The 26,903-nt window shown below is 45.2% G+C and overlaps 1 protein-coding gene across 10 annotated transcripts; it reads right to left on the minus strand.

Annotated features, from left to right (window-relative positions):
- Window positions 1-2,395: 2,395 nt before the first annotated feature.
- Window positions 2,396-13,367, minus strand: ACKR3 (atypical chemokine receptor 3). Of its 10 annotated transcripts, none has more exons than XM_048869414.2 (4): window positions 11,897-12,044; window positions 11,350-11,436; window positions 7,870-7,985; window positions 2,396-4,352 (listed from the first exon to the last, which is right to left on the minus strand). In XM_048869414.2, exon 4 carries the CDS (start codon window positions 4,323-4,325, stop codon window positions 3,231-3,233), a length of 1,095 nt encoding a protein of 364 aa, XP_048725371.1. In that variant the 5' UTR covers window positions 4,326-4,352; window positions 7,870-7,985; window positions 11,350-11,436; window positions 11,897-12,044; the 3' UTR covers window positions 2,396-3,230. The 10 variants fall into 10 exon arrangements, with proteins under 10 accessions (XP_048725371.1, XP_048725374.1, XP_048725370.1 ...); XM_048869417.2 differs by having other exon boundaries at window positions 11,803-12,040; XM_048869413.2 differs by lacking the exons at window positions 7,870-7,985; window positions 11,350-11,436; window positions 11,897-12,044 and adding exons at window positions 12,678-12,906; window positions 13,248-13,351.
- Window positions 13,368-26,903: the final 13,536 nt, after the last annotated feature.

Below are 26,903 nucleotides of genomic sequence, written 5' to 3' on the forward strand. Positions count from 1 at the left end.
GAGCATAAGCTTTCTAAGGTGCCACAAGTACTCCTTTTCTTTTTGTCACCCAGCTGTTCACAATCCCCCACCCAGGGCTGGGCCTGCAGCTTTCTCCAGGCAGCAGCCATGTCAGTAATCAGGGTGCTGCTGATAGTGCCCTGTCACAGACAGCCTTAAAATGGTGCATGAGGGGAGCAACACATGCGTTCCACCTCTGTGCTGGAATTTCCCCCAGCAGAGCAGACAAAAAGTGGAAGGGTTTAGCCTCCCTTTCATTCAAGCCTACCAGGCCATTCTTCAATTCTTCCATCCATATGCTGGGACGGACAAGGTCTGGTAGCCATCTTGGGCCAGGAGCTCGCTCACAACAGGCGATTGTCAAGATCTTCCTGTTAATTCAGACCCTAATACGAAATGCAGCACTTAGGGGAAGATGGTGTGTGAAGCTTGGAAGGTAAATTGGGACTACAAACCAATGATTAGATTTCATTCATCTATACAGGTATTCCTACCCCATGGATAGCACTTTTAATGCAGGTCACATTCTTCCTGTATGAAGTCATCCAAGTATAGTTAACTCCTTACCAATAAGTTCTGAACTATTTTGTTTGATTTCACTGGCACGGCTCATGGACCCGGGGGTTTATTCCCCTCCCCCTCCTCTTCACACAGATGATTTCTTTTAATTTGATTCAATTTTGGTCCCAGGTACTGTATTCTTGTATAGAGAGGAAAGTATAAGATAAGGTGTAAATTTAAACTGATACAGGCATAACACCCCTGGTGGACACACTTATTCCAGTAGAAGTGTGCCTTTTTCCAGTTTAGTTTATGTATTATTGGAAACGGTCTAATCTAAACTGTTAAAAGTCATTCTTATGCTAGAATAAGAGTGTGTCCCCATGGGGAGTTATATATTGGTTTAACTATACTGATATAACTCGTCAAACTTTCCCAAGTAGACAAGTCCTTACCTAAGAGAGTCTAATAAACTAAGTCTTCTTTAACTCCTGGTTTCTGTTTTGTTTTTTCTTGCAAAGGGAAACTAAGGCCACATTTTCACTACAAAGTTTTACCAGATTCAAAATTGTGACCAGAGCAGTTGTCAATGCAGGGATAGGGGCACTGTGGGATTGCTCCAGGAGGACTGTTTGAATCAGTAACGGTAATGCAGAGTCCACTCTGGCACTGTACTAGTGAAAGAGTGACACTAGAGGACTTCCGTTCTTTGGGGAGGCAGTTTAGTTTGACTGACAGAAAACTCAGGGTTTTGAAGTCTCGCTTTTGAGTGGCTGCATATAAAGATGTGCTGAAATAAGGCAATTTTTAACCTGTAAAATTTTGCAGCACCAAACAGGCCTAAGGAAAGTGTGGGGGAAGGGATAGAAGGCTTTTGAACCCTGACAGACAGTTTTTAGAGCATCCAATTCAGGAACACCATATCCAAATTTTGTAGGAAAACCCCAACCTTCCAATTTCAAAATTGATTTTTTTTTTTTTTAAGGGGAGCCAAAATTAGGTTTCTAATGGAAGCTCTGCAGCAACCTTGACTGGGAAATAACTGCCAGAGCGCCATAATTAAAGCGGCATGCAAAACAGTGAAAGTAAGCCAGTCAGCACAGAAAGAAGTTGCCCATGTGATCGGATATCACCTGGCCAAGGAGTAAAGAACCTTTGTGGTGCTATGAGTTTCAGTGGCTCTCCTTGGTTGGCTGAATTTGGCCCAATGGTTTGCAAATTTGATGTTGCAAGTACTTACGTTGGAAGCTGCTTGGGGCAAGGAGCACCTTTCTGTTCTGTGTCTGTACGGCCCCTAGCAGAGTGGGGTACTGGTCCATGACTAGGGCTCCTAGGCACTATCGTGATACAAATAGGAAGCCATAAAGCGAGTTAAAAATAAATGGACTGTCAGAAGGAAACTTGCAAACCTCTGAATTCTAGCGCAATGAAATAGCAAGGGACTAAGCCTAGTTTATGTCAAATCCTATTGCTTTATTATGCTCTCCAAATTTTGTTTGTGTATTCATTCTCAGGATCCTGTCTTTTCTAGCAGCCTTTACCTTAAGAAGAAAAGGAGGACTTGTGGCACCTTAGAGACTAACAAATTTATTTGAGCATAAGCTTTCATGAGCTACAGATCACTTCATCGGATGCATTTACCTTAAGAGTACAGCTGACTCATCTTCTAAATAGATTGTTTGTTCAAAAGCCTACTCCCATCCACACCACTGCTTTTCCCCCTTAGCTTTACCATTAGCAAATCCTATTTGACTTTCCTCTTTAAATTGTTTCTGTCTGCCATTAACACACACACACACACACACACGTACACGTGTATGTGTTAGGTCTGCTCTTGCATCAAAGAAAGTAAAAGGGTTAGTTTAAAAAAAAAAGAAAAGAAGTTAAACCACTGTTGTGTATTTTTCCAGATTTTTATTTTTTAAAAAAATAACTTACAAATAGAGAGGACTCTTGGAAATAAGGTCATTCATTTTGTGCATAAGGATACTGCTTGGTGAAACATGGAAGTGGGAGTTAACCTCTTACGTTACTGTTAATTTTAATATGATGTCAAACTATATCACAGTACTGTACATACAGCTTATTTCCATACATATAGGTATAAACCACAACAAAGCTATTGTAAATAAAGTGTGCCAGCCAAAGTAGACAAACACACACATAATACATAATCTCCATATAGCTATTAAAGTCATCCTTTGTCATTCATTTTGACTATAATTGGACTAACATTCAGACTACAGCACTCTGGATACAATTATCAGCAATATACTTCAAATACATGATAAAAATATATTTAAACTTTCAAATACATTTGTATAAGGTACACCAACAGCCAGAAAATAAAGTCTTGGGTTTTTAAATACAATGCACTATATATATCTATATCTATATAACACATATACAATGAAACCAAGAGAGGGTCTCCTTTACACATGGAAAAAAAAGCCTATCCTGAAGACACATGATACCTGTGGTACACAATGGCTTTGTTTACTACAAATTCTCACCCATTTGCATAGAATTTGCACCGTGGTCTCGGTCCAGAAAGGCTGGATTAGCTAGCAGTAGATAAAACAAAACACATTAAAATAATGCATGATTTTGGTTTGCTCAAAAACTCTAAATTTACATTATGGTTCTTTATTTCTCTTCCAAGCTGTGAATTCATGCCCCATCAGAGACAAGTATGAAAAGGTCCAAGATGAGTCCTTATGGAGTGGCGATCATTTGGCATTTTGCTCCAGAGCAGAGTACTCAGCTTCCGATACTCTGGAAGCATCAATAAGTTTGGTGAGGCCTGTTTTGGCCGAGTACTTGAAAATAAAGGCTTTCATGAGCTCGTATCTGTAATTTCGGTTGATGAAGCTGTAGAGCATGGGGTTGACGCAGCAATGGATGAGGGAGAAACACTGGGTGACGTGAAGAGCCGCATACAGAAAGTTCTCCATTTGACAACTGAAGGGTATAAAATGAAGGACCGAGAAGATATCGAGCAGGACGACCGCATGGTAGGGCAGCCAGCAGACAAGGAACACAACAACGTAAGAGAAAATGATCTTCCCATTGCTCTTCCTTTCTTGGTCACTGGAGGCAGAGATGGACCTTGCAAGGAGAAAATAAAAAAGAGCAATGATGGGAAAAGGAATGGCAAAGCCCAACACAACAGAGATGAGCTCCATGCCAACCAGCCACTCTTTGAAGCTCTCCTCTGGATAGAGAGGGCGGCAGTAAGTTTCATTGTTTGAAGAGACAGTCTTCAGGTAATAGGTGTCTGGGAGAGAGACAGAGAAGGCAAGAAGCCACACAAAGATGCAGATAAAGCGTCGGATGATCTTCTTCTTGCGGTTACTGGAGTTGGTTAAGTAGGCAACCGAGAGGTAGCGGTCCACACTCATACATGCCAAGAAGAAGATGCTCCCATATAAGTTGATGGAAAATATGAGGTGAGTGATCTTGCATGTGATTTCTCCCATGTGCCATTGGTTATGCTGGACAAGGGAGACCACCCAGACTGGAAGGGTGATGACAACGCACAGGTCGGCGATGGCTAGATTGAAGATGTAGAGGTGGGTTTCATAACCAGTTGCTTTGGCCTGGAGATTGACCCAGACAACCACTGAGTTGGCCACCAGCCCTATCACAAAGATAAAGATGTAGAAGATAGAGAGGGTGTACAATAAGACACTTTTATTAAGTGTGCTAGGGCACGAGAGTGTATCGACAATGATGCAGTCTCCATTGTTGCACGTCCAGTTGCTATCAGAGAAATTGCCCACGTCCAGAAGATCAAGGATGGAAGTCAAGTCAATTGCACTCATGGCCAGTCAATTTGGAATCCAAATAACCTAAAACCAATATAAGAATAAGAAAATATCTTGGTTAGCAAGGGTTAGAGTTCTCTGCTACCATCCTTGTATCAAAACACTTGTGCTATCCCTCTGCGAACATTTTGTCTATTGGGTGCTTTGTTTAAATTGTGTCATATCCTCATAAAGTACTTTCAGTTAAAGAGAAAACTGGGACTGAGGAACACAAAACAAAACTCATGTGGTCTGCAAAAGAGAAACAACATTGGCTTTTTGTGTGCTTTTTTATTAGTCTGTGTATGACATCATCAGGTTGGCTGTAGTCCCTGGGTGTGAAATCCACAAAGTACACCATGGCCAAATAAATGTCATGCAACTGAATCTGTCTTCTGCAACAGAAAAGATGATGCTATCACTTTTAGCAGGGAAATCTTTAAGCCATTTTATCTGCACTCCCTCAAGCATAGTAGAATTGATCTGGCTGAGAGTACTGTAAAACAGTTACCACAGGTTCTGTTAAGCATCACATCAAGTACAGCTCCAGATGCATTAAACAGAAGTGTAGACCTAAGACCTTTGTACTCTCCTCCCAATTTCAATCCAGGCTCTTGCTCCCCACCCTCTCAATTACATCTAATGAAGCATCCCTCTGTGTTTAACAATTATGATGTCGCAGTGAGAGAATTGGAGCCTGGCTGCTGTGTAACTGAGAGCAGCAAGACTCATTTTTCTTTCTTAGAAGAGAGCTTGGATTTAAGAATATGCCCTCACCCCAGCTGCTGAAGCTCAGCCTCTCTCTCAGCAACACACACTTTCTATATATGTGTTTTATTATTATTTTTGCTTCAACAGTTCCTCCGTCTGCAGAGAGGAGATAAAGAGGTGAGCTACTTGTTACGTGTATTGCCAGCAGAAGGATGGAACCAACAGAATGTTACAGCTTCCCACAAAATCCAGGACCCATTTTGGCAGTTACTGCTACCCATTGGGAGTGGCAAACAGCCACCGCAACCCTGTGGACGGTACAATACCACCCACAGCAGCAAGTCAGCCTTTCTAAGACCTTGTCTTTGTGAGGGCTGCCAACGTGGCTGACAATATCAGGGACTGAACCAGTGATCTCAGGAAATAAAAGTATGAGTATCTACAGCATGCGCTAAAAGACCAGGCACAGTAGGTGGGGGCTGTAACAGACTCACATCCCTTGTGGATCGGGCAGAGAGAGACAGGTAAAACGCAGATCAGTGTGTAACATCTACACTACACTTAGATTTAGCCCCAGTTTCAGCCAGGCACCAGTTTTGTTGCACCAATACAAACCCTTAGTGTAGACATGATTTGCACCTGTACACCTAATTCTGTTTCAAGGACTAAATCCACCTGTAGTTTCCCTGTTCTCCACTAGGGGGTCGCACTGGTGCGCAATGCCAATGGCCGAAATCGGGGCTAATTCCAAGTATAGACAAGACCTTTGGGAGGCTGCTGAAGCCGTATCTCACCATCGAGGAACTGTATCAATGTGCCGCCAGGAAATGAGTAGGGAAGGGTCACCACAAGGAGAAGTGAATAGGGATTTAATGAGATGTCCCAGGTCTTTACTGGATATGCTAGCCCTCATCCACCTTTGTGCATATGCAGTAACAGCAGCAGAAGGCTTGAGGACAAATTCCTTGGAAGCAAAGGCTTATGTGGGTAGAATTTGGAGCTCTCCAAAGTGATTATAGATTCTTGCTCTGAGCTCCAGGTTTTATTTGGGGCTTTTAAAATGAAACCATTCTGGTTAGTTGCCACAAGTATGAAGCAAGACCAGGAACAGCAGCTGTGCCTGGGATCAGCCAGAAGGAGTGAGGGGTTAAGGGCAATCGGGACCCAATTCTCCTCTCACTCATTCTGGTTTCACCCCAGTGTAACACCACTGGGCCTGACTCCCCAGGGCCTGCAGTTGTAGTGCAAAATGAGCCTGAAACCCTAACACTGGTGAGAGGGAGCACGGAGTCCCAGTTTGGGCGCATCATATACGCTCTTAGCACTGGGATAAATGACAACACAAGGAGCAGGGCAGCAGAGAATCAGGCCCATTGATTTCAGTGGAGTTACCTCCACTTTATAAACCGGTGTGACTCAGCTGAGCGTGCTCTGAAATCACAGCGCTGTGCTGTCCCAAGGGAACAGACCCTTCCTCAAGCCATAGGGATGCTACATACCAGCCTGAGAAGAGGAAAATGGTACAACCCACCGGATGCCATACAAATGGTACAAACTCCCTCCTAGTGAACTGGAGTCAGTGGAGGGAGGGCATGCAATGCTACCCCTCCAGGGCGGGGCAGTAATTCACTCCCACACTCTGGCCCAGGCTTTGCGGAAAAGAGTGTTATTCTCCTGGTCCCTTCACCTTAGCATGGAGCTCTTCTCTTGTTTCACTCTGCCCACTGGGCCAGCCTTTACAAGCAGGCCTCCTGGGCAGGCCCGGAGGGATGGTACACAAGGGGTCAGCTGGACAAGAAATTCCTCAATCTCTGCCTCACTTCATGGTTTTTTTTGTGGTTCCCTTTCCTCTTCTCCCCCTTAGGATAGAACTGTTTTCTGAAATTTAGACATCTTGGATGGTTGCCAGGCACAAGGGTTTATTTTTTTTACACATACGTAGCCTCTCCCATTAAAGGAAAAGGGTGTAGCTATGACCCACTCCTTCTGCTTTCTGCTGCTGCCTTTGGGGCAATATTAATTTGATTTAACAAACTGTTACGCTGCCACGCCAAAGAAAGCATTTACATGGCAGTCTGCATTTGTGCACAGTCCCGATCTCCCTCTCTCCTCGTTAAAGAATCTTTCGGATACACAGGACACTTCAGCAGGGTTTGTGGGGCCTGCTACTTTGCAAGAACGAACAAGGAAAATCAGCGCCACGTGACATAACGTTAGGCTGCTCGAAGCACTACTCTGTTGGGAACTGAAATTGCAAGGAGTGCATGAGGCGAGCCTGGCCTTGCAGGGAGGTAGTTGCTTGCGTACACAGCGTGGCTCAAGGGGCATGCTCCAATTTACATGATTAGTGCTGGGCAAGCCCAACAGCGGGTGCTGCTGTTGATACAAGCTGAGGAAGAGAGAGGGGAGATAAGGGGAAACAATAACAGATGAGTATTAACGGGTCCACTGTTCCTTGGCTGGACACTTAGTGGTGATAATAACGGGAGAGATCAGACCCCTATGTAAAGAGTGAACAGACTGTCCTGGGACATGGTTTGGATCATCACTTTAAGTGCACGTGGACCATCATCCTTTTAGCCCATTGACAGTCTGAAGTCAGAGCTTTGGGAGCAAAATGGGCATCGTTAAATAAAAGAGTAACCAGTTGTTTTAATAAGGACAGCCTCGCTTCAGTAAAACGAAGCTGCTTCAGCTCATGCCCAGTACTGGAGGAACTGCTCTTTGTGGCTAATCATAGAGGCCAGGATCTTATTTGAAGATCTGTATTCCTTGCTGGTTTCCATTCAGTTCTGGGCATGTGCCAAGCAGTAGTGTTTAAATACAAGCGCAGAGAGAAATCTCATCTGACCTACGCAATGATGAGGATTTCATCTTCCAGACTCATAATGATCTATAGCAAAAGGAAAAACCAGTCCGCTGTGGAAATCAGCGTGTTCAGGTATCCTGGGAGCACGGCTACAGGCACTGTATAGAATGCAAAGGCAAGAGTTAGACCGGCACGGGGGGGGGGGGCGGGCGACGGGGCGACTCAGGTTTACTTCCCACTTCAAAGGCATTAGCTCCCACAAGCATTATTTGATTCCTGTAGCGTAACAGCCACAACAAACAGAGAAGCTTGCAAAACACAGTGAGCCAGATCCACCCCAGAAGTCAATAGAGAGACATCAATTTAAACCCTCTGAGGATCTGGCCCAAGTCCCATTCACTCTAAAGGCAGAACATGTCTCATTTCACACAAAGAGAATTAAACTCGTCACAGAGCAAGAATGGATTGAAGACGATCCGTTCAATATTCTTCCTTCTCCTTCATGGGGAAGGATAGTCCAGTGGTTAGGCACTAGCCTGGGTTCAATCCCCTGCCCTGCCCCAGGCTTCCGATGTGTCTTGGGCAAGTCTCTCTGGGCCTCAGTTCCCCCATCTGTAGAATGGGGAGAATAGGCCTGCCCTGCCTCATAGCGGTGCTCTGAGGATAAATGCATTAAAGACCCAGGTGTTGTGATGGAGGCCAGATAAGTACCATAGACAGGAGACATTGGGTTCGAGTTTTCCCAGGTGCTGAGCAACCGTAGCTTCTGCTGACTTCAGCTGGACTTCCAGCTGCTCAGCAATTCTCAGAACAGGCCACCAGAGTTTTGTAATAACTGCTGTTACTGGAGCAAAGCACAGGGAGAAGGCTCATGCCGACCTCTTGATTTATTCTGACGTGTAAGTCAGAGGGCACAAGACAGGCTTCCCTGCACTTTGCTGTTATGGCATCTCAGGAGAGGCCAGTCTCTGCTCAAATAAATCAATCATTCTGAGCCCATCTGCCTCTGAGATTTTGCTGAGGATTTCTCATCCACATCTGCCAAAACTATGCACCTGCGTGCTGTGTGCTTATGAGCCATCTGCCAAAGATGGGCCAAATCCCTCTCTGGTGTTATGCTATCAAGATCAGGGGAGTTACAACAGCAATGTATTTGGTCTGAGGAGACTAGAAGGCTCAGTTAAGACAACACTGGCTTAAAGGCACATGCTCCAGTGTGTCCCATGTGGAAAAATCAGCATATAAAACATACTATAGAGAGGCTATCTTGTCATCAGCACGAGGGCTGTGAATGGCGTTAAGATTGCTCAAGAAATAAAGCACCAACCATATCTTAGCCAGGGACATCTCAGGGAGAGGGCTATAAATAAAAAAGCAGTTTGTTTTCAGCGATCTGCCGTTCCAAGTCAAAATGTTAAAGTTGCAGTTGCCAGCAGGATTATGGGAGACTCTCCACTTTCATTTTTTAATAAAACACTTCAAGGCCTCATGGTTGTGCAGAAGAGTTTGAAAATGTGACCCCTGTATGCTCTAGCACCTCAAAACCCAGGAAGCAAACCGCACCCGGATATTTTTTTAAAAAAAAATCTCATGATTGTTAAGCCAATCATGTGATTCAAAGGGGGGGTCTGACTTGTGATTTTGGAAGAGTGGGGACTGACAATACTGCTGCATTTCAAAAGTATTTCCCTTTGGGTCACATTTACCCCTTTTGTAACACTAGTCCCTCTCCTTTGGATGCCTAACTGCAAACTGGAAGGGCATCACCTGATCTAGGGAGATATATTAATAGTTGAATGAACTGTTGACTTCACAAACAAAGACACTGATCCAAGTTAACTATCAAGGTGAAGACATCATCCTCATACCATTAGGAATCCTCTAAGGTTACTTGTAAGCAAATGTAATCTAAGACAAACCAAGGCAATGCATGGTGTTAGGTCATCAGGGTCACAGAAAACATACTGTGTAACTATTCCCTGGTGAAATGTATGCAAAAAATGGGAGCATAATATCCCTTGAAAGCAGAGAGCTTAAACTGACCTGAGGACTCTGGCCACCTGCCAGCACTGAGCCTAGAATAGCAAGGCTGTCTGGTCTGGTGAGCCAGCTAAGCCAAAAACAATGCAATCTTGACCACTCATTAAATAAGGACTCTTGTGATCTTGCTGCATGCAAATTAGGGCCATCCTGTACATCTGGTGAATCTTAGCAGGCCACTATCCCTTTACTCTGTGTGTGTGAGTACCTCCATGTGTGATTCTATATAAACCCACACACCCAGTCAGTGATAAAAGAACTCCATCCAGAAAGCTGATATGGTCCATTGTGCTCAAATCCCCAGCCAGGGAGGAGCTGCTGGAATTGAAATCCTGACAGCTATATTCATTCAGAGATTACAGCATGCAAAGGCCAGTCTGTCTGTAGTCTGGGATTGGCTGTGTAACAAGAGCTCAGATTCCCACCCAGGTTAGTTTCGGGGGTGGAAAAAAAGCCTATCAGTCCCCTCAGTGTGGCTGCCTAAAGTAATTTGGCTCTTTCCGTGTTCAGCTCGCTTTTTAGACATGATGGTGGTTTAGCATGGAAGGCTGATAACAGATGTAACCTTGCATTTAAAGGAACAATCTGTTTTAAATTAGAGAGATCAGTACAGGAGAAGAGTAGCTACCCGACCCATCAATATACACTGGACCCCTAACAAAGAGTTGTTCTGAGGTTTCTCCAAGCTAACTCTGGTCTGCAATTCTGCAATCATTCCCACTATCTGTGTCTCAACCAACCAATTCCAGACAGCTTTACACTCCACTCCCTAGCCCCGCCCATTCTTTCCTCTCTCTTTCTTTGAGCTGATAAAAACTATCTGCTACGAAAAGCATTTAGACAAGGTAAGTACTTGTTGCTGTCCCACTTGATAGGGGTAATCTATCATGAGATGTTATTTGGTGAGTGAGTTACAGTGGTGTTGAAAACCCTCAGCCATTACTGTATGCATGTAATAGAATTGTGTTAATCCTTCTTGTGTCTTTCCAGGGTCTTTTCTGGTTTGGTGTTTAGGGCCCGATCCTGGGAACACTTACAGAGTCTGAGGCCAGCACTTTATTCAGTGGTAGGTGTTTGCAGGGTCAAGCCCTTCACCTGTGAACTCTTAGTGCAGTTGCCCTCTCTTGGGAAGTGCAAAGCATGCTGCCAACGCTTACCAAACAATCAAGCTGTTCCCAGTCACACCAGTGGAAATCCACAGGAGATCCATTAACTTCCCTGGAGCTACTCTGGGTTTCCCTCAGTGTACAACTGAAAGCAGAGCTGGCTGCAGAGTTAACAGGGGTTGCAACCACCACCTCTTCAAACCCAGGGAGAGGGAGTTTCTTCTTCTGCCAAATGTTTGCATTGCACCATCAATACGCCTGGCCTTTAAAGTCCTCTCAGACAAGCATGGACAGTGGCTATGCATAATAGTTTTGAGAGAGATGCTGGAGCACAAATAAGCATCTTAGATACAGTTATGCTGCTCATTTTGCCTACCCTGATAGCCTGCGTTCTCTTCCACTTGTGTTACACTCAAGCAGCTCCCACATTCTCTCGATGGATGAAAACAGTTTGACTTTATGCCTGAAACAGTCGCACAAAAAGCTACTGTTCAGAATTTAAAAGCATTTCAAATCCAGAAAGTTGATGGGCCCCCATTAGGAGATATTTATAGATCCTCTGAGGATTGCTGCTAACCAGCCGTTCTCTCTGTATCGTGTGAATTATTTCACAGAACATCATATATCTTTGGGTAAGATCAGTCTGGCGGGGGGAATGCTTTTCATTCCACAGGATTTTTTTAGGGGTGTGGGGGGGGGGACTCCCACGCACACCCAGGATGGGAGGAATAGGTGAGGTTTGCAACATCATTTTACATTTTTGCATCCAATATCTGATGTATTTATTCCTCAAACATTTCACCCCAAAAATGGGAAGAGAAGAGCTAACCCTGATTTAGAAGCCCGGGCAATGACTTTCCCTGGAAACATTCCTAAGGTGAAGGATGAATTGCAAAAAAAAAAATATATATGTTCCCTCTTACGGGCCCGATCCTGCTCCCATTCAGATCAGTGGAAGTTTTGCCCACTCGAACTTCAACAGGAGGTGAATCGGGCCCCCTGCTGGTGAAAAGTTGCGAAGAGACTCCAGCCAGGCTGTGCTTTCTTTGCTAGGCATGCAAATAAAATGCAAGGCACCCTTCCTTCAGCTCCACGTTTTGCCTTCAGAAAGGCACAGACACAAAGGCAACATCTGCGTCAGAGAAAGAACAAAAAAGTTACCACCGCGGCCCTTCGATCTTGGCAGAATGCAAGCTTTGGGGAATGTCACCAAATGCCTCCATAAACCCTTTAATGAGGCACCCTCCCATTTTTAAACCTCATTATGCTGCTTTTAACAACGGGCTGGAATAACTTTACAGCGCCTCATTACCCCCCAGAAGTTCCCGTTTATTGCGCATCCATCCCAGGCTTCCTTTAAGGGGCTCTGCCCGACTACAGCCCATGCCGACGGTTCAACAAACTCTCCTAGCCCCGCTCAAAGGCTTCGCTTATTAAAACAGGGGCGTTTGCTGTCAAGGCATCTGCGCTTCCCTTCCGTTTTCTCGCCTCTAAGGAGAGGTCAGGTAAGAGTGAAAGACAAACAGATCGGATCGGATGAGCCCTGGTGGCCTCCAGAAACAGGACTCTAGGTAACCTGGAGATCTGCAGCTCCCGGAGCTGAGCCGCCTGGTAAGCAGCCCGGGATTGTAGGGGAGGTCAGAGGGTATCATCAGTTAGTTACCCACCAATACGCCTGCTGACGACCGCGGCCGCAATACGCACGTTGCACATTTCGATCTAGCCCGAGCCAGTCCCGGGGGAAAGAATCGCGGCAGGTTTTCCTAGCTAGTCTCGGGAACGCTGGACTGAAGTCGCTCACGCTGCTCTCCTCCCCCAAACGACCCAGGCATGTCAGTGGCCCGGGGGGGCGCTGTCTCTGTCCGCATCCCGAGACTCGGCCCCAGGCGCGGGGTTAAGTCTGGAGGTCAGAGCCCGAGGAGGGGAGTCGGCCCTGGAGTAAGAGGTCACTCTCTCCAATACAAGATCCACGCTGACTAATCTCGAATGCAAAACAAAGCCACTTGGGAGGATCTCTCCCCCGGGCCACTGGGTTTGCCTTCCGCCCGGGGGCGGGCAACCCCCCCAGCCCCACCGAGCGAAAGCAGCCCGCGTTTGCAGTTTAATGCTCATTTCAAGGCAGCTCTCTAATGCCCCCACCTTTCCCAGCCTCGGTGAATTCCCCCCCAGGAGCAAGCACGCGTTGGGCCCCAGGAGCCCAGCCTGCTTCGCATTCCCACGCTCTCCCTTTCTCTAGCCCTGCCCTACAGCGCTGAGCAGAGCTCGTTTCCTTACCTACCGGCCGGGCTTCTCCCCTCCTTCTCCTCCTGCCTTCAGACCCTGATCGCAGAGCCGTTTTCAAAAGACTGAGTGCTCTTTCCAGCTGCCTCGCTGTTATATACACCGCAGAAAAGCGCCTCTAGGTGGCAGCTTTGTAAGTAGGTTCCTGCCCAAAATCCTTGGGGCGGGGAGGTGGAAAGTTGAGGCAGGATTGTTGTTTCCTGCCTGGGCAGTTCTGCACAATCACCTTCCTGGGAAAGCCGAGTACAGCTGAGCCAGGGTCCCTCTGAGTGGGATCTGTCACCTGCATCCTGCTAAAAGCCCCAAAGCCAACATTAGCCTGTCTCCTTCAATTATCAAATATTTGTCTTGTCTTGGGTGTCTATAGATCTTTGATCCCTTTAACAAACATGCACACACGAAAAGGTGTATTTCCTAACTCTGCTGAAGACTTTGATCTTAAGGCCAATTTCTTGAAATCTTCAAAGCCCACTGTATTGTGTGGCTTTTCAATATCTTTTTTTTTTAATTTATTTGAGGGATCGCCACTTGTGTAAAGTACAAATCACATTTACAGTTTCAGTACAGCTCGAAACACACTTCAGGGAACAGCCTTAAAAAACCTGAAAGACATTTGTATTCTTTCATCTGTGAAGGAGCCCAAATTCTAATTTCTAATGCTAATGTTCTTTCCCTGGCTGATCAAGGATAAATATTTGTGTTATTGTTGCATATTTGTTTTTCCTGTTCAGCAAATGTTTTTTTTTTCTTCACATTTTATTCCAAGATACTTCAGCTTAAAAAAAATTCACATTTCCATCCATAGGAAGCAACAAATTTGGGGACTGGAGCCATAATTTCAAGTGCAAAATATTCCAACAAGTGTTTGTTTGTTTTTTGCTTTAATTTTTGAATGCCCAATTAAAGACACCTCGTTTTCAGAAAGCATTCAGTGCCCTTCCTCTGAAATTCAGGTTCCTTTACGGTATCCCAAAATGGGCAACCAAAATCATTAGTCACTTAAAAATTTAGATGGGAGAATCTATAATTTAGCATTTTAAAAAATCAAGCCACGGAAGCTCTTCAGACAAGATGATTGGGGGTTTTTTTAACATGAAGATAAAAATAAAATTCAAAGCAGTCCTTACTTAGATAACACTTTGTAGGGCTGTTCTGAAATAAACTGCCATCCAATTCTATTTTGGCTCCTAAAAAAAAGCACACCCACCTCCAAAAAAAAAGTTATTTTTATACATCCACTAAAATTAACCGCAGAGATTGCAAGGTTCAGGCATTATGTGATTAGAAAGCCTCCAACCAGAGGTGCTGGAACAATTTGTACAGTACGGGTGCTGAGAGCCATTGAACCAAGCTGTAAATCCTGTATACAATGGAAACTACTTCAAGCCAAGGGGTGCAGCAGCACCCCCAACACCACTAGTTCCTGCACCTATGCCTCCAACATAAGAAAGCAGCAATGGAGAGAAAAAAAGTTTTTGTCAGAAAAAAAAATTTACAAGTGTTCTCCTGACACCAGAAAATTGTGAACTGATTATACAATAGGAGGCAGTAAACTCACAACCGTTCTTCCTGCTCCCACAGCAAGAAAAAATAACACCTGACCAAAGTAAGATGACAAAGTGTAAGATTTGCTAACTCACCTCATCACTCTCCCTGTTACTAAAATGAAAACACATCATGAAAATGTCCCATTAGGCACCAAAGGCTGCATTTTGCAATGCCCAAGCAAAGTATAAAAAGCCATTTGTATGGATTCAGTTCTACAGCTCAGTTGAAAACACTGCAACACAGCTTGATCTTTTTCCTTCCTGGGGGTAGATGCTAGGACTAGACAGTAATCTACCTGCCAACAAAGCAGTAATTCCCTTGAGTGAAAATATAAATTGTGCAATGTGAGTACACAACTGCTGAAGCTTGAAAATAGCGCTGAGAGCTAAAAATGATCTGACTCAGATATTCACGCAGTCCTATGTATTCCTAAAATAGGCATAGTAAAATGATGTATTTGCACTTCTCTTTTTTTCCTAATGAGCCACACACAGCTGGAGAAAGGAAAGTGAAGTTCAAAACCTCAGGGCCAAGTTCTTCTCCGTTACTCCAGTGGCTCTGTACCTGAGCCCTTGTCCAGTGTAGCTAAAAAGGTTAGCTAAGACATTTAAACCGGTGCATTTTTAAAAACACTAGCGTAGACAGGTTTTAGCACCTTTAAACCCTGGGGGTGACCACCACCAGCAAATATATTGTATGATGTTTCACCCTATCTACATTAGTGATGAAGAACATTAGCTAAAATCTGTTGGCCAACGTGTTCTTAAACCAGAATCTATTTTGCTGCTCAAGAAAGAGCCTGAATGAAACCCTCCACCTTCAAGAGATTCTCTGGGGACAGCAGCTACTCCTTCAGGACACACAGGGTGAGAAAGGGACTCTGTTACTTTATGTAATGCTAGAAGGAGCTTTTAAGAAGAGTACCCCAAACAAAAGTCCATGGGAAAGAAAAGCTTATTTACTGTTGTATATACAGAGCCTCTGGCTAAAAACATCCTATTAACCACCAGGACATCTTCGTTCTCCTTAAAAAGCATTTCTGTTTTAACTGGGCTTTTTACTGCCTCTTCCTTTCCCAGCAATCAGGACTCCATAAGTCCACATTCTACTCTCAGCAGGTGAAATTACTCCAAATTTATACCTGTAGGAGAGCAAAATTTTCCCTGTTCCCCCACCCACAATTCTGGTCCGATTATACCCTCCACCTCTGCATGTTTAGGGTGGCCAGTGTGGGTGGAGCTGGGCGGAGCAGTGGGAAGAAACACTGGCCACATAGTGTCATTGTTAGCGTTGCCAACTTTCTAATTGCAGAAAACTGAACACCCTTGTCCCGCCCTTTGCCCTGTGGCCCCGCCCCTGCTCACTCCATCCCTCCCCCCCGTCATTCGCTCTCCCCCACACTCACTCACTCACTCACTCACTCATTTTCACCGGGCTGCGGCATGGGGTTGGGGTGTGGGAGGGGGTGAGGGCTCTGGCTGGGGTTCAGGCTCTGGGGTGGGGTCGGGAATGAGGGGTTCAGGGTGAGGGAGGGGGCTCAAGACTGGGTCAGGGGTTTGGGGTGTGGGGCAGGGTATGGGCTCTGGAGTGGGCCAGGGATGAGGGGCTTGGGGTGCAGGAGGAGGCCCTAGGCTGTGGGGTTTGGAGTGTGGGAGGGGGCTCAGGGCTGGGGTAGTGGCGCAGGAGGGGGTATGGGCTCTGGGCTTGGGGTTCGGGCTCTGTGGTGGGGCCAGAAATGAGGGGTTCAGGGTGAGGGAGGGGTCTCAAGGCTGGGACAGGGAGTTGGGGTGCAGGAGGGGGCAGGCTCTGGGAGAGAGTTTGGGTGTGGGAGGGGGTTCTGAGCTGGGACAGGGGGTTGGGGCACAGGAGGGGGTTTGGGGTGTGGGCTCCATGCAGCACTGACCTTAGGTGGCTCCCAGGAAGTAGTGACATGTCCCTCCAGCTCCTAAGTGGAGGGGCAGCCAGTTGGCTCTGCGCACTGCTCCGGCCCACAGGAGCCACTCCTGCAGCTCCCATTGGCCATGGAGGGACATGTCGCCACTTCCCAGGAGCCGCACAGAGCCGGGCAGGGAGCCTGCCTGCCCCACTGCGCTGCCAGTTGGACTTTTTAACAGCCTGATCAGCTGTGCTCACAGGAGCCGCCAGGGTCCCTTTTCGACCAGTCGTTCTGGTTCAAAACCAGACACCTAGTCATCATCCCCATTTTCCGATCCTGAGGAAGCCACTTCGCAGGGCCCTGCAGATCAGAAGGGGGTGATACTGGGGAAAGGGCAGAGCCCACAAGCATTAGACCCCTCTGGGGCAGGTTTGGGGGACAGGGACTGTCAAGCGCTGTGTGGCCGTACAGAGGCTGAAGGAGCCATGCTGTAATGAGGCTGTGAGGAGCCGGAGTGTAGTGTAGAGGCACCAGCTCTCTCTGTGGAGATCCTTGACCTGCCGGTGTCCCATTATTCCTGCAGAGCTCCTCAGAACATGCAATACACCCATTGAGTGAGGGGGCAGCCCTACCTCTGCTTCACAGATGGGGCACTTCCGATTAAATGTATTTAGTTTCTCTTTCCCTCCTTGGTTTGTTGCTGGAGCGGGCACGGAGGAGCCTACTAATCTCCAAGGCTCCTATGCAGCAAAGCATTTCAGCACCTGCTTAACTTTGAGCGCTTATTTATATCTGTTGGCTTCAGCTTGTGATTAGGTGCTTTGGTGAATAGGGATTGGGTTAGCCACATGTGTAAAACTAAGCACATGCTTAAGTGCCTTGCCGAAAGGGGGCCCAAAAGCCTGACACAAAAAATATCCTGGCAGGAAAGGAATCCATAGGCACTCAGCAAAGAGCACAGACTCTCCTTCCCTGGATTGCTAGGAACCAGACAGATCCGCTGTCGGAAGTGTTCTAGCCTTTTAAAAAAACAAGCTGAATATATTGCCCAGTAATACCCAGCACTGGCCTGGCTGCCGCTCACGAATCACTGGCAGCCTTCTTCAGACACTCCGGCCAGCCCTAGCTGTGCCTAATTTTCCACTCTCCTCCCTCGAGCTATCATTTTCAGGGACTGCGTTCCTCATGCAGGGCAGGCGAACACATCCCTTATGAAAGCCAGATTGTGCTTGGCACTCACAGATGAAATGCTTGGCGGAAAACTTTAAAACGATACAACATTAAATCACTCTCGGTCGCGGCAGGCAGAGTCACCGAGATGTCAGGGCCCAAATTTTGCTCAGCCTGGCGCGGGGGGGGAACGGGCGGAGGGAGAGGGGAGAGGCGCCGTGCTGGCAACATGCCACGAGACTGGGGGCCACATCTAATTTGCATGAACTTTCCATCTGCCACCACTTAGAGACTAGCGGCTCTTGTATGCCATGCTGCCTCTTGATACGGGCGGGTGGTTGTATATCCACAAGCTCCATCTACGCATGAAAGATGCAGGCAGCTGCAGGTTGCCGTCTAGATTACATGTGGGCCCCCCAAGGTGACAGCAGCCCCCTTCCGCCCCCCCAACTCCCCCGTTCCTTCCTCTCAGGCTTGTGAGATCCATATGACCTCAGTTAACAAAACAGTAATCTCCAGGACATTATTTTAATGTGGAAAGTGCCTAGCCTGTTGTGAGTGTGACCACTAGCCGCTAGTGAATGGTAATAGCCGATAATCCCATTTGGTTTCACACAGATCAGGCGTTGCCCAGTTGACTCTTGATGGGCCTTTTACAGGGGCTCTTTTACCCCGCCATTCTCAAACCATCATCATCACTGTTATGGAAACTCCTATCTGAGATCAGGGCTCCATTGTGCTATGCACTGTACGTAAAATGTACTAAGAGACAGTCCCTGGCCCAAAGAGCTAACAATATATAGAAATTGGGCAAAGGGAGGATTACCCCTATTTTACAGCCACTCAACCAAGGTCACACAGAGAGACCATAGCAGAGGTGGGAATTGAACTCAGGTATTTTGAGTACCAGTCTAATGCTTATACTATACTGCTGCTTGTCAGTATGAGCCACTAATGTTCATGCACAGGAGCAAATCAGAAAGCACCCACCTTCTGATTGTATTAGAAACACGGACTGGAAATGTTGCTTTCTCTTTAAACTTCCCTTTTTAATGGGCCAGTATATGGGCACTCAATCCCAGCCCTGCTTAATCAAGTACAGAAATGTAACTTGGCAGCCACAAGTGCTGGAAAGATTTTTGGTGTGATAAATAACTGGAGGGGAGGGGTTGTCTCAAGAGCACAAAAACATTTAAAAGAGACATGGAAATATTTGTAATTTGCACAGCATGAGACTTGGCATGAAGCAGGAGCAAGATTGAACAGCGTCACACATTTGTGAGAGTGGGTCTCGGAGAGAGACATCATCATATATCCAGTGTCATAACACAGTAAATTGGCCAGCCCTGTTACTGTCGTCCAAAGCATAAACACAGCCAGCAACATGCCCAGGTCTCTCTCAGACAACAAAACAAAACAACAGCCTTTGCGAGCATGAAGACACAACGACGGACTGTAAACTCTGTGTACTCAACTCAAGCTCTGATTGGGGCAGGTACGCAGAATTAATATAACCTACTATGATCTTCATAATGAGAGTCAGTACCAAAAAATCAATATTAATTTCCTCTCTCTTATAAGCCATCTAGATTTCTGTTCTCTCCCTGACATGGGCATTATAACGTAATTGTGATGATGGATGGAAGAACCATACAAATGACCAGACTAATTAAAAAAGAAAATCACTACTTACAGACCCATTTCTGTGAAGTTCTTTGAAGATAGAAATTAAAAATAAGTAAACTTTATCTGGGCTAAGAATGGCTGTGGTGCTTTTCAGTTTCACCTGACTCTCTACAACAGAAAATACTCACACTAAGCCTATATCTAAATCAGGTTAAGCAGCAACCAACAAAAGTCAGGAAATCCAAAGTTAGTGCTGTTATTCTCTCTCACTCAGACCATTCTGGATAAAAAGAGGCACAAAAGCATGAAGCAAAGGCAGCGTGTCCGCAGTAAATGTTAATTTCCTGGCTTTTGTTCATTTATATAGAGACTTTACGAACTTGCTTGATGCCTCCTGGACAACTTTAGACACATTCCTGTTCCATTCCAGGCTTTGTCCCCAAAATTCCCTACTGCTCCAATCACCAGCGCAGCTTCCCAGATGGTGGCAATTCTAGCAAAGGCCATCAAGCAGCCTTTATGGTCTAACCCTGCTCTGAGTATATCTATTATTATTATCATGTTTGTACCCCGGCAGCACTTAGAGACTGAGGCCCCGTTGTGCTAGGTGCTGTATGTGCTGAGAAGTAGTCCCTGCCTAAAGAGATTGTAATTGAAGTAGACAAGAGGTGGGAAAGAGAGGCATGGAGATTTGCCAGAGGTTGTGCAACAGGTCAATAGCAGAGCTAGGATTAGACCCCCGGGGGTTAGATCCTGGTGTAAAGTGTCATTGCTCTATTGACTGTGGAGCTATGACAGCTGACTCCAGACGAGGCCCGGTCCCCAGCTCTCCTGAGCCCTACCCCAGTGCCCTGTGCACTAGACCAAGCTGCTTCATTAGGCAGTTAGAAGGCTGGTGGCCACCTGTCCCTTGCCTACACTGGACATATTTCTGTCTCCAGTGGAGTAACAAAAGGGGAAAGCAAATCTACTGGAGATAAGGCCATATCTCTTCCTGCTCCTGCTGCAATTTTTGCAACTGCAGAACCACCAGTGGAGCAGGCCTGGATCCAGCCATGTTTATCGCAGGGTATGTGTAGTCTGTATTGCCCTTATTATAGATAGTCATGGCACCTGGTGTGAAAACTGGATCTGTGGAGCAGGCCTTTAGGGAACAAAGTCCCTTGAAGTCAATGGGGCCAGGCCCTAGAACACTCCAGTGGGTTTTGGACCAGAACTCTTCCCCCTGCAGTCGGAGCCAAATTTTCAAAAGAGTTGAGCACTCTGGATGCACATGAAAATCTGCCAATAGGCGTCACAACAGGAGCTACTGAGTGCTGAGGTCTTTTCCAAACCTACCTGCTTTAGGTTCTTCAATGGGAGCTGAGCTGCTTTTGAGAGTCTGGCCCCAACTGAGAGCACTGAGCATGTGGCCACATGGGCCCCACGAGTTCACCTGCTCCCAACACATGGACCTTGCCTGCTGGCCTAATTTGTTGCTTGACATTTATATCACAGATGAGCAAAATGATTTCTAAATATTATTATTTGAATGTCAGTAGCAGCTAGGAGGCCCCAGCAGGACCTAACATGGAACAAACACCCGGCCCTGGCCCCAGAGAGCTCACAACCTAAGTAAAATGTTTCTCGAAGGTGTGGTGGGCTCTTTTTACCTATGAGCAGCTTTAAAGAAGAACGCTCGTTTGTTATAAGGTGCTAGAGCTAAGTAGCTATTTGTAGTAACAGTGTGTGCTTCCATGCAACGCTCCCATGGAAGGCGCTAAAGGATCATTAACAGAAAATGTTAACATTTAAGCCGCACAGCTCTCTGTGCGGAAGGTATTAGTCCTGTTTTATAGATGGAGAAACTGAGGCACAGAGCAGATAAAGTAAAATGCCAAAGGTCACCAAGAAAGGGCCTGATTGCTTTTAAACAGGGAAAGTGAGTTTTACTGAAGGGGAAAATGCAGGCACTGACTCCCTGTCTGTAGCAGAATTGGGAACAGCAGCCATACCCCCTAGTGGCCAGAGCCTGCGCTCGAACTGCTGGACGGTACTATTGCCAAACCCAAGCATTACATGTCAGTAGTCAGGTTCCACGAAACGATCAATTGGAGAGGGTTTCTATTTGAATTCTAGATCTGGGAGCCCTTGGGGTCACATTCCAAGCTGTTCTCAGCAATAAACAACACAGAAACTTTTTTTTAATGAAAGCCTAAGTTCTCATGTAATCCCAGGACTCCAAGAACTAGAGCTTTCAGAAAAAAAAATACTGCGACACTTGTGAAAAAATGTGTGTCAACAGTGAGGTTTGAACCTCCGTTACAGGCATTAACTCCTCCCTCTGTATTCAGTATTTGTCCTTTTAGGGTTAATGGGGAAAAGGGAACAATGTGAATTTAATTATGCCATGGAGTGTATTACATGTGTCTGTCAAAATCAATGGTCCAGCCCAGTTTTTGGCTGCACTGTTCAGTTCTTTCCTGATAACTTGGCAATGCTTCCTCTCCATGACTAGAGACTTGAATTTTATCCCCAGCTCTGCTACTGGCCTGACAGGTGTCCTTGTACAAGTCACTTCACCGCTCTGTGCCTCCGTTTCCTCATCTGCAATATGGGGACAATGATACTGACCTCCTTTGTAAAGCTCTGAGATCTACAGATGAAAAAAGAGATGTATAAGAGTTAGGTATTATTACATTAGCAGCTGCAGCTTAACTACACTAGAGAGGTTAATATCTGGATCCAGCTACCTCACAGGACACCTTCTATCAATCACATAAAGAATTGCAATTATGTCATTTTTAGCAAGTTTCCAGAAAGCCCCAAACCAGGTGTAGCCTGCATTCCAACTTGCTGCAGTAGGCCAAGAAAGGGGGGAAGGCAGAGAAATGGACATACTGTTTTCAGTGCAAAGAGAGCTTTAAAGAAAAATCTATATCCCTGTAATTAAGAATATTTCCCATGTAGCTAATAATTATTGAAGATGGCTCTCTCCTTCACAGTCCATTTCCATTTTACCCTTCCTCCACTAAATAAAGGTGGCACCTGTATATGTTATTTGTGGCTTCATAATCTACTGTCAAAGAGATTATTGTAATTTGTTTGAAAAGGAACAAGTGTGTGACCACATGGGAGATAAAATTGGATTCTGAGCAAGAATTCTGCCTTCAGCAATTACTGAAAGTAGCAATTAAATCTTCAGATATATTGATTTTGATATAAGCACTGTTTTTAAAAAAATTTCCCCTCCATGCAGAATTGTCTCTGTGGGAACAATGGGATTAGCAATCTGGTATATTTGCATCAGTAGTATAATAGATTCTGACAAAACCCTGCCTATAGAAAGCTGGGTTGTAACTTTCATTAGCAACAAGTGTTAAAAAGTCACTTGGAAAAGGAAGTTTAAATTGAGGTAGAAAGTGGGGGAAATGGGCAGAAAGTGATGTAAGGAGGTAAATAACTAAAAAAGAGATGCCTGCATGAAATTAAAATGCGTGAAATCATAAATCACACAGAAAGCGGATACATCATGAGAGAACATACTCCTCTTTCATGGAGGTATTAATTCAACAGTGGCATATCATATTTTCTCCGTGGAGGAAAAAGACATTGTTTTAAAGTAGGATATTTAAACAGTCCTCTAGGAAGAAAAGCAAATATATCCTTGGCAGGGGAAAATGACAAAATTATAATTAAGCGCTTTTAGAAATAGGGCCTGTTTCTCAGCCACTGTAAATCGACACAGCTCCACCGAAGTCAATGGAGCTAACCCATTTACAGAAGCTGAGAATCAGATTCATAATGTTCCATATGTGACTTACTGACAACATTAAGTAAACTCTAACACCAAGTAATTTTTCATTGCTAATCATGACGCTATTTGCTCTAGTTTGATAATAAATGCTGCAAATGCGAAAGGTTACAAAACTGTTCCAGTTATTTCCCCACCAGTTTTATTTGATCATAATTAAGGCTACGATTTAGTAACGGAAGTCACGGAATCAGTGACTTCTAGCAACCTCTGTGACCTCAGCTTGCGGTGCTCGGGAGCTGCAGGGTCCCACACCACCACAGGGGCAGGGAGCTGCGAGGTACCTGGAGCTCCAAGCTACTGTGCCCCACAGCTGCCAGCCCTCATGGGTAGCAGGGCGATGCCCAGAGCAGCAGGCAGCAGGGGTACCCCGCAGCCCCCAGCTGCTGCAGGTGACTCCTAGCCCCTGCACAGCTGCTCCGCTTCAGGCGGCGTGGGGACCCACAGATCCTCATTTTGTCAGGGATATTTTTAGTAAAAGTCACGGACAGGTCACGGCTTCCATGACTTTTTCTTTTTTGCCAGTGACCTGTCTGTGACTTTTACTAAAAATATCCATGACAAAATCTTAGCCTTAATCATAATACTCTGAATAATTCTCCTTTGCCATGCTTGATTTCAGCTGCAATGTGAGTTATTTTGCACAATGAGGAAAATCTATGTTCTTGTTTCTGGGCTCAATTCTCCAAGATTCTTGGTATACTGTTCCCAATCCAGCAAGACACTTGGCACATGCCTACATGCTTGGCTGGGTCCATGAGTGTGCTCAGCACCTTGCAGAATCAAGCTCTTCAAAAGAGCCAGGGATGAGATTTGGGAGGGGAAATATTGTCACCCTGCTGCAAAGTGGTAGCAGATATTACAGCCCTGCATGTTAGCTTCCTGGTGGAGGAGAAATCAGTGACATAAAGTCAGGGTATCTTTTTTTTTGTTAGTGTATCATATACACCAGTCCTGGAACAGAGGTCACAAATGGCACACAGGCAAACCCTTTCTCAAATCTCAGATCAAAAACCAATGCCCAGTTCCCAAGGAGCAACTCTGCACTAAGCATTGATTCCAGTTAGAGAGATTAAAGCAGAGAACAGCTTTCTTGCTGTTTGCCATAGCTCCCCTGCTCTCTTCTCCCCCCTCTGTTCCCTCCCCACCCCACCCAACAAGGAATCTGAATTACAAAGCAAACTGACAATGATGCAACATTTCTTCAGAGACTGAACAGTCCCTGCACAAAACATGGACATTTTTTGACTAGGGAACAGCACCACTTGGTGCCTCCCACCTTAACAATATTTCCCATAATGTAAAAAAAAAAAATAATGCTTTTTCTACATAGTACTCAAATCCAGCAATGTTGTGATCTGGTTCCCCAAGGTGCTAAGCACCTGCAGCTCCCATTGACTTCAGTGCTTCAGCACAACCACCTTTGAGGGGGAAAAATACACTGGATTATATAGGCCCAAATCATCCCCTCTCATGGGGACTCCTTGCAGGACTGGGGCCTTATTGTGTTTGCATGAGTCTTTCACATAAGCAAAAGAGAACAGAAAAACATTTACAAAGGTAGGTATGTTTAATTGTAAAACCGTTAAAGTTGGTAGCGAGGCCTCAGAGGCAGGTGCTTTTATCTTTGAAACTGAGGGCCTGTCTTCGCTGCTCAAATTATAATGTGGGTGTTGCCCCTAACATGAGTCCCATCCTCATGCAAAAACCCTTAACTCGAACTGGCTTTTCATTCGAGTTGGCTGGCTCCCCAAGGGGTGTAGGCTACAGCTTGAGTCGGCACAACTCATCAACTGCTAACACAACTCTTTAGGGTGACCAGATGTCCCGATTTTATAGGGACAGTCCCGATATTTGGGGCTTTTTCTTATATAGGCTCCTATTACCTCCCACCCCATCCCGATTTTTCACATTTGCTGTCTGGTCACCCTACAACTCTTCCAGTATCATTCTGCAGTGTGGCTGCTCTGACTCAAGCTAGGCTAACTCACTCAAGTTCTCTACACTCAAATTAAACTCTGCAGTAAAGACATACCCTGACAAGATTTCAAATTGATGGTGTCCTTTTAATCTGATCGGTCAATTAGGAGTTTAATTTATTCAGAAGGCCTAGGCTAATATAACGAACTAGAGAGAATTGGGGGCATGAAAGAGCTGTGGATAATTTTAGGGTTTCTGCAATACTTTCTAAACCATAAGAATATGGGTTTTTTAAATGAAGGCCCCAATCCCATAATCAGGATGCACATGCACAAATGTTTGCACACGAATAGTTCTGGTAATTTTAATGAAATTAGTTGCACAAATAAAGTCGCACGCATGCAGAAGTGATTTCATTTTTATCTTTTCGTTTGCCAATTCAGTCCTCATAGTAAACACTCGCCCCTTTAACCCAGTCAGGGGTGAAATTCAACATCTAATCAGGACCATTTATTAAGTGCAGATATATTTTGTTAAACAAGAGATTAACTACAAAAAATGTGTTCATCATGCACAGCCAAAATAACGAAAGCAACAGATGCAAACGCTAAGGTTAACAGAGAAATATTAAGTCATTCCCACTGAGTGCTGATTGCATATGATTAACTTAAATATATTTAGTTGCACATTTAACAAGAAAAACAGCAGTAGAAATAAACCTTACATGGGCCAGATTCTCAGCTGATGTAAATTCTCAGAACTCCAAAGCTATTTACACCAGCTGAGAATTTGGGTTATGTGCAACAAAACCAAGTCAATTGTTGCTGCAGAAACCTTTGCATTCCAATTTCCTGCCTTTGCAACGTTTACTGGGCAGCTTTTAATAGTTTTGTTACTTTTTTTTTTTTTTTTTGCACTTAATAAAAAACGCACCCAGTCTTTTTACACCAAGAGGCGGGCTTCTTTTTAGAAGCTTTGTCCTCCAGGATAAATTCATGAAGCCAAAATTTTGTGGTGTCTGTGTCCTTACTCTCTGATGCAGTATTGATACCTTTCAATGCAACATCACTCCATAATGACATTGTGGGAGATGGGCAGTATCGCAGGGGTTCCCCACTTTTCCTTCTCTTTTAAAAAGAGCACAGAAATAAAAATTCTGGTAGTTTCTTTCAGCTCTTACATAGAGTCCCACAAAGCTGTCACACTAGACCTCAGCCTAATATTTTCTACATAAATATCCATGCAAGAAGGCATCGACCACTTCTCTCTGGACAGCAAATACAAGGAATGCAACTGATAATTCCACTGTATGGGAAGAAGTCACTGGGAGGCATAGGAACCTGTCCTTGAGTTTCCCCAACTGAGGGCCCTGCTACAAAAGCAAAGGAACAGCTCTGCTGCCTTGCTCAATTCAACAAGGACTCTGTTGTAACTGAACTGAACCGGTTTCAGAGTAGCAGCCATGTTAGTCTGTATTCGCAAAAAGAAAAGGAGGACTTGTGGCACCTTAGAGACTAACCAATTTATTTGAGCATGAGCTTTCCTGAGCTACAGCTCACTTCATCGGATGCATACTGTGGAAAATACAGTGGGGAGATTTATACAGGAGCTCGTTATATATGTCATTCTGTCTTCGAATCTGATATCCTGTGGGGGAATCTTCAGGGAACGTGATTTAGTTCAGCCTTGGGTCAGGGAGAGTTGACTCAACCTTAAA

This window comes from Caretta caretta, chromosome 11, assembly GCF_965140235.1.
Source record: "Caretta caretta isolate rCarCar2 chromosome 11, rCarCar1.hap1, whole genome shotgun sequence".
Taxonomy (NCBI): Eukaryota; Metazoa; Chordata; order Testudines; family Cheloniidae; genus Caretta; species Caretta caretta.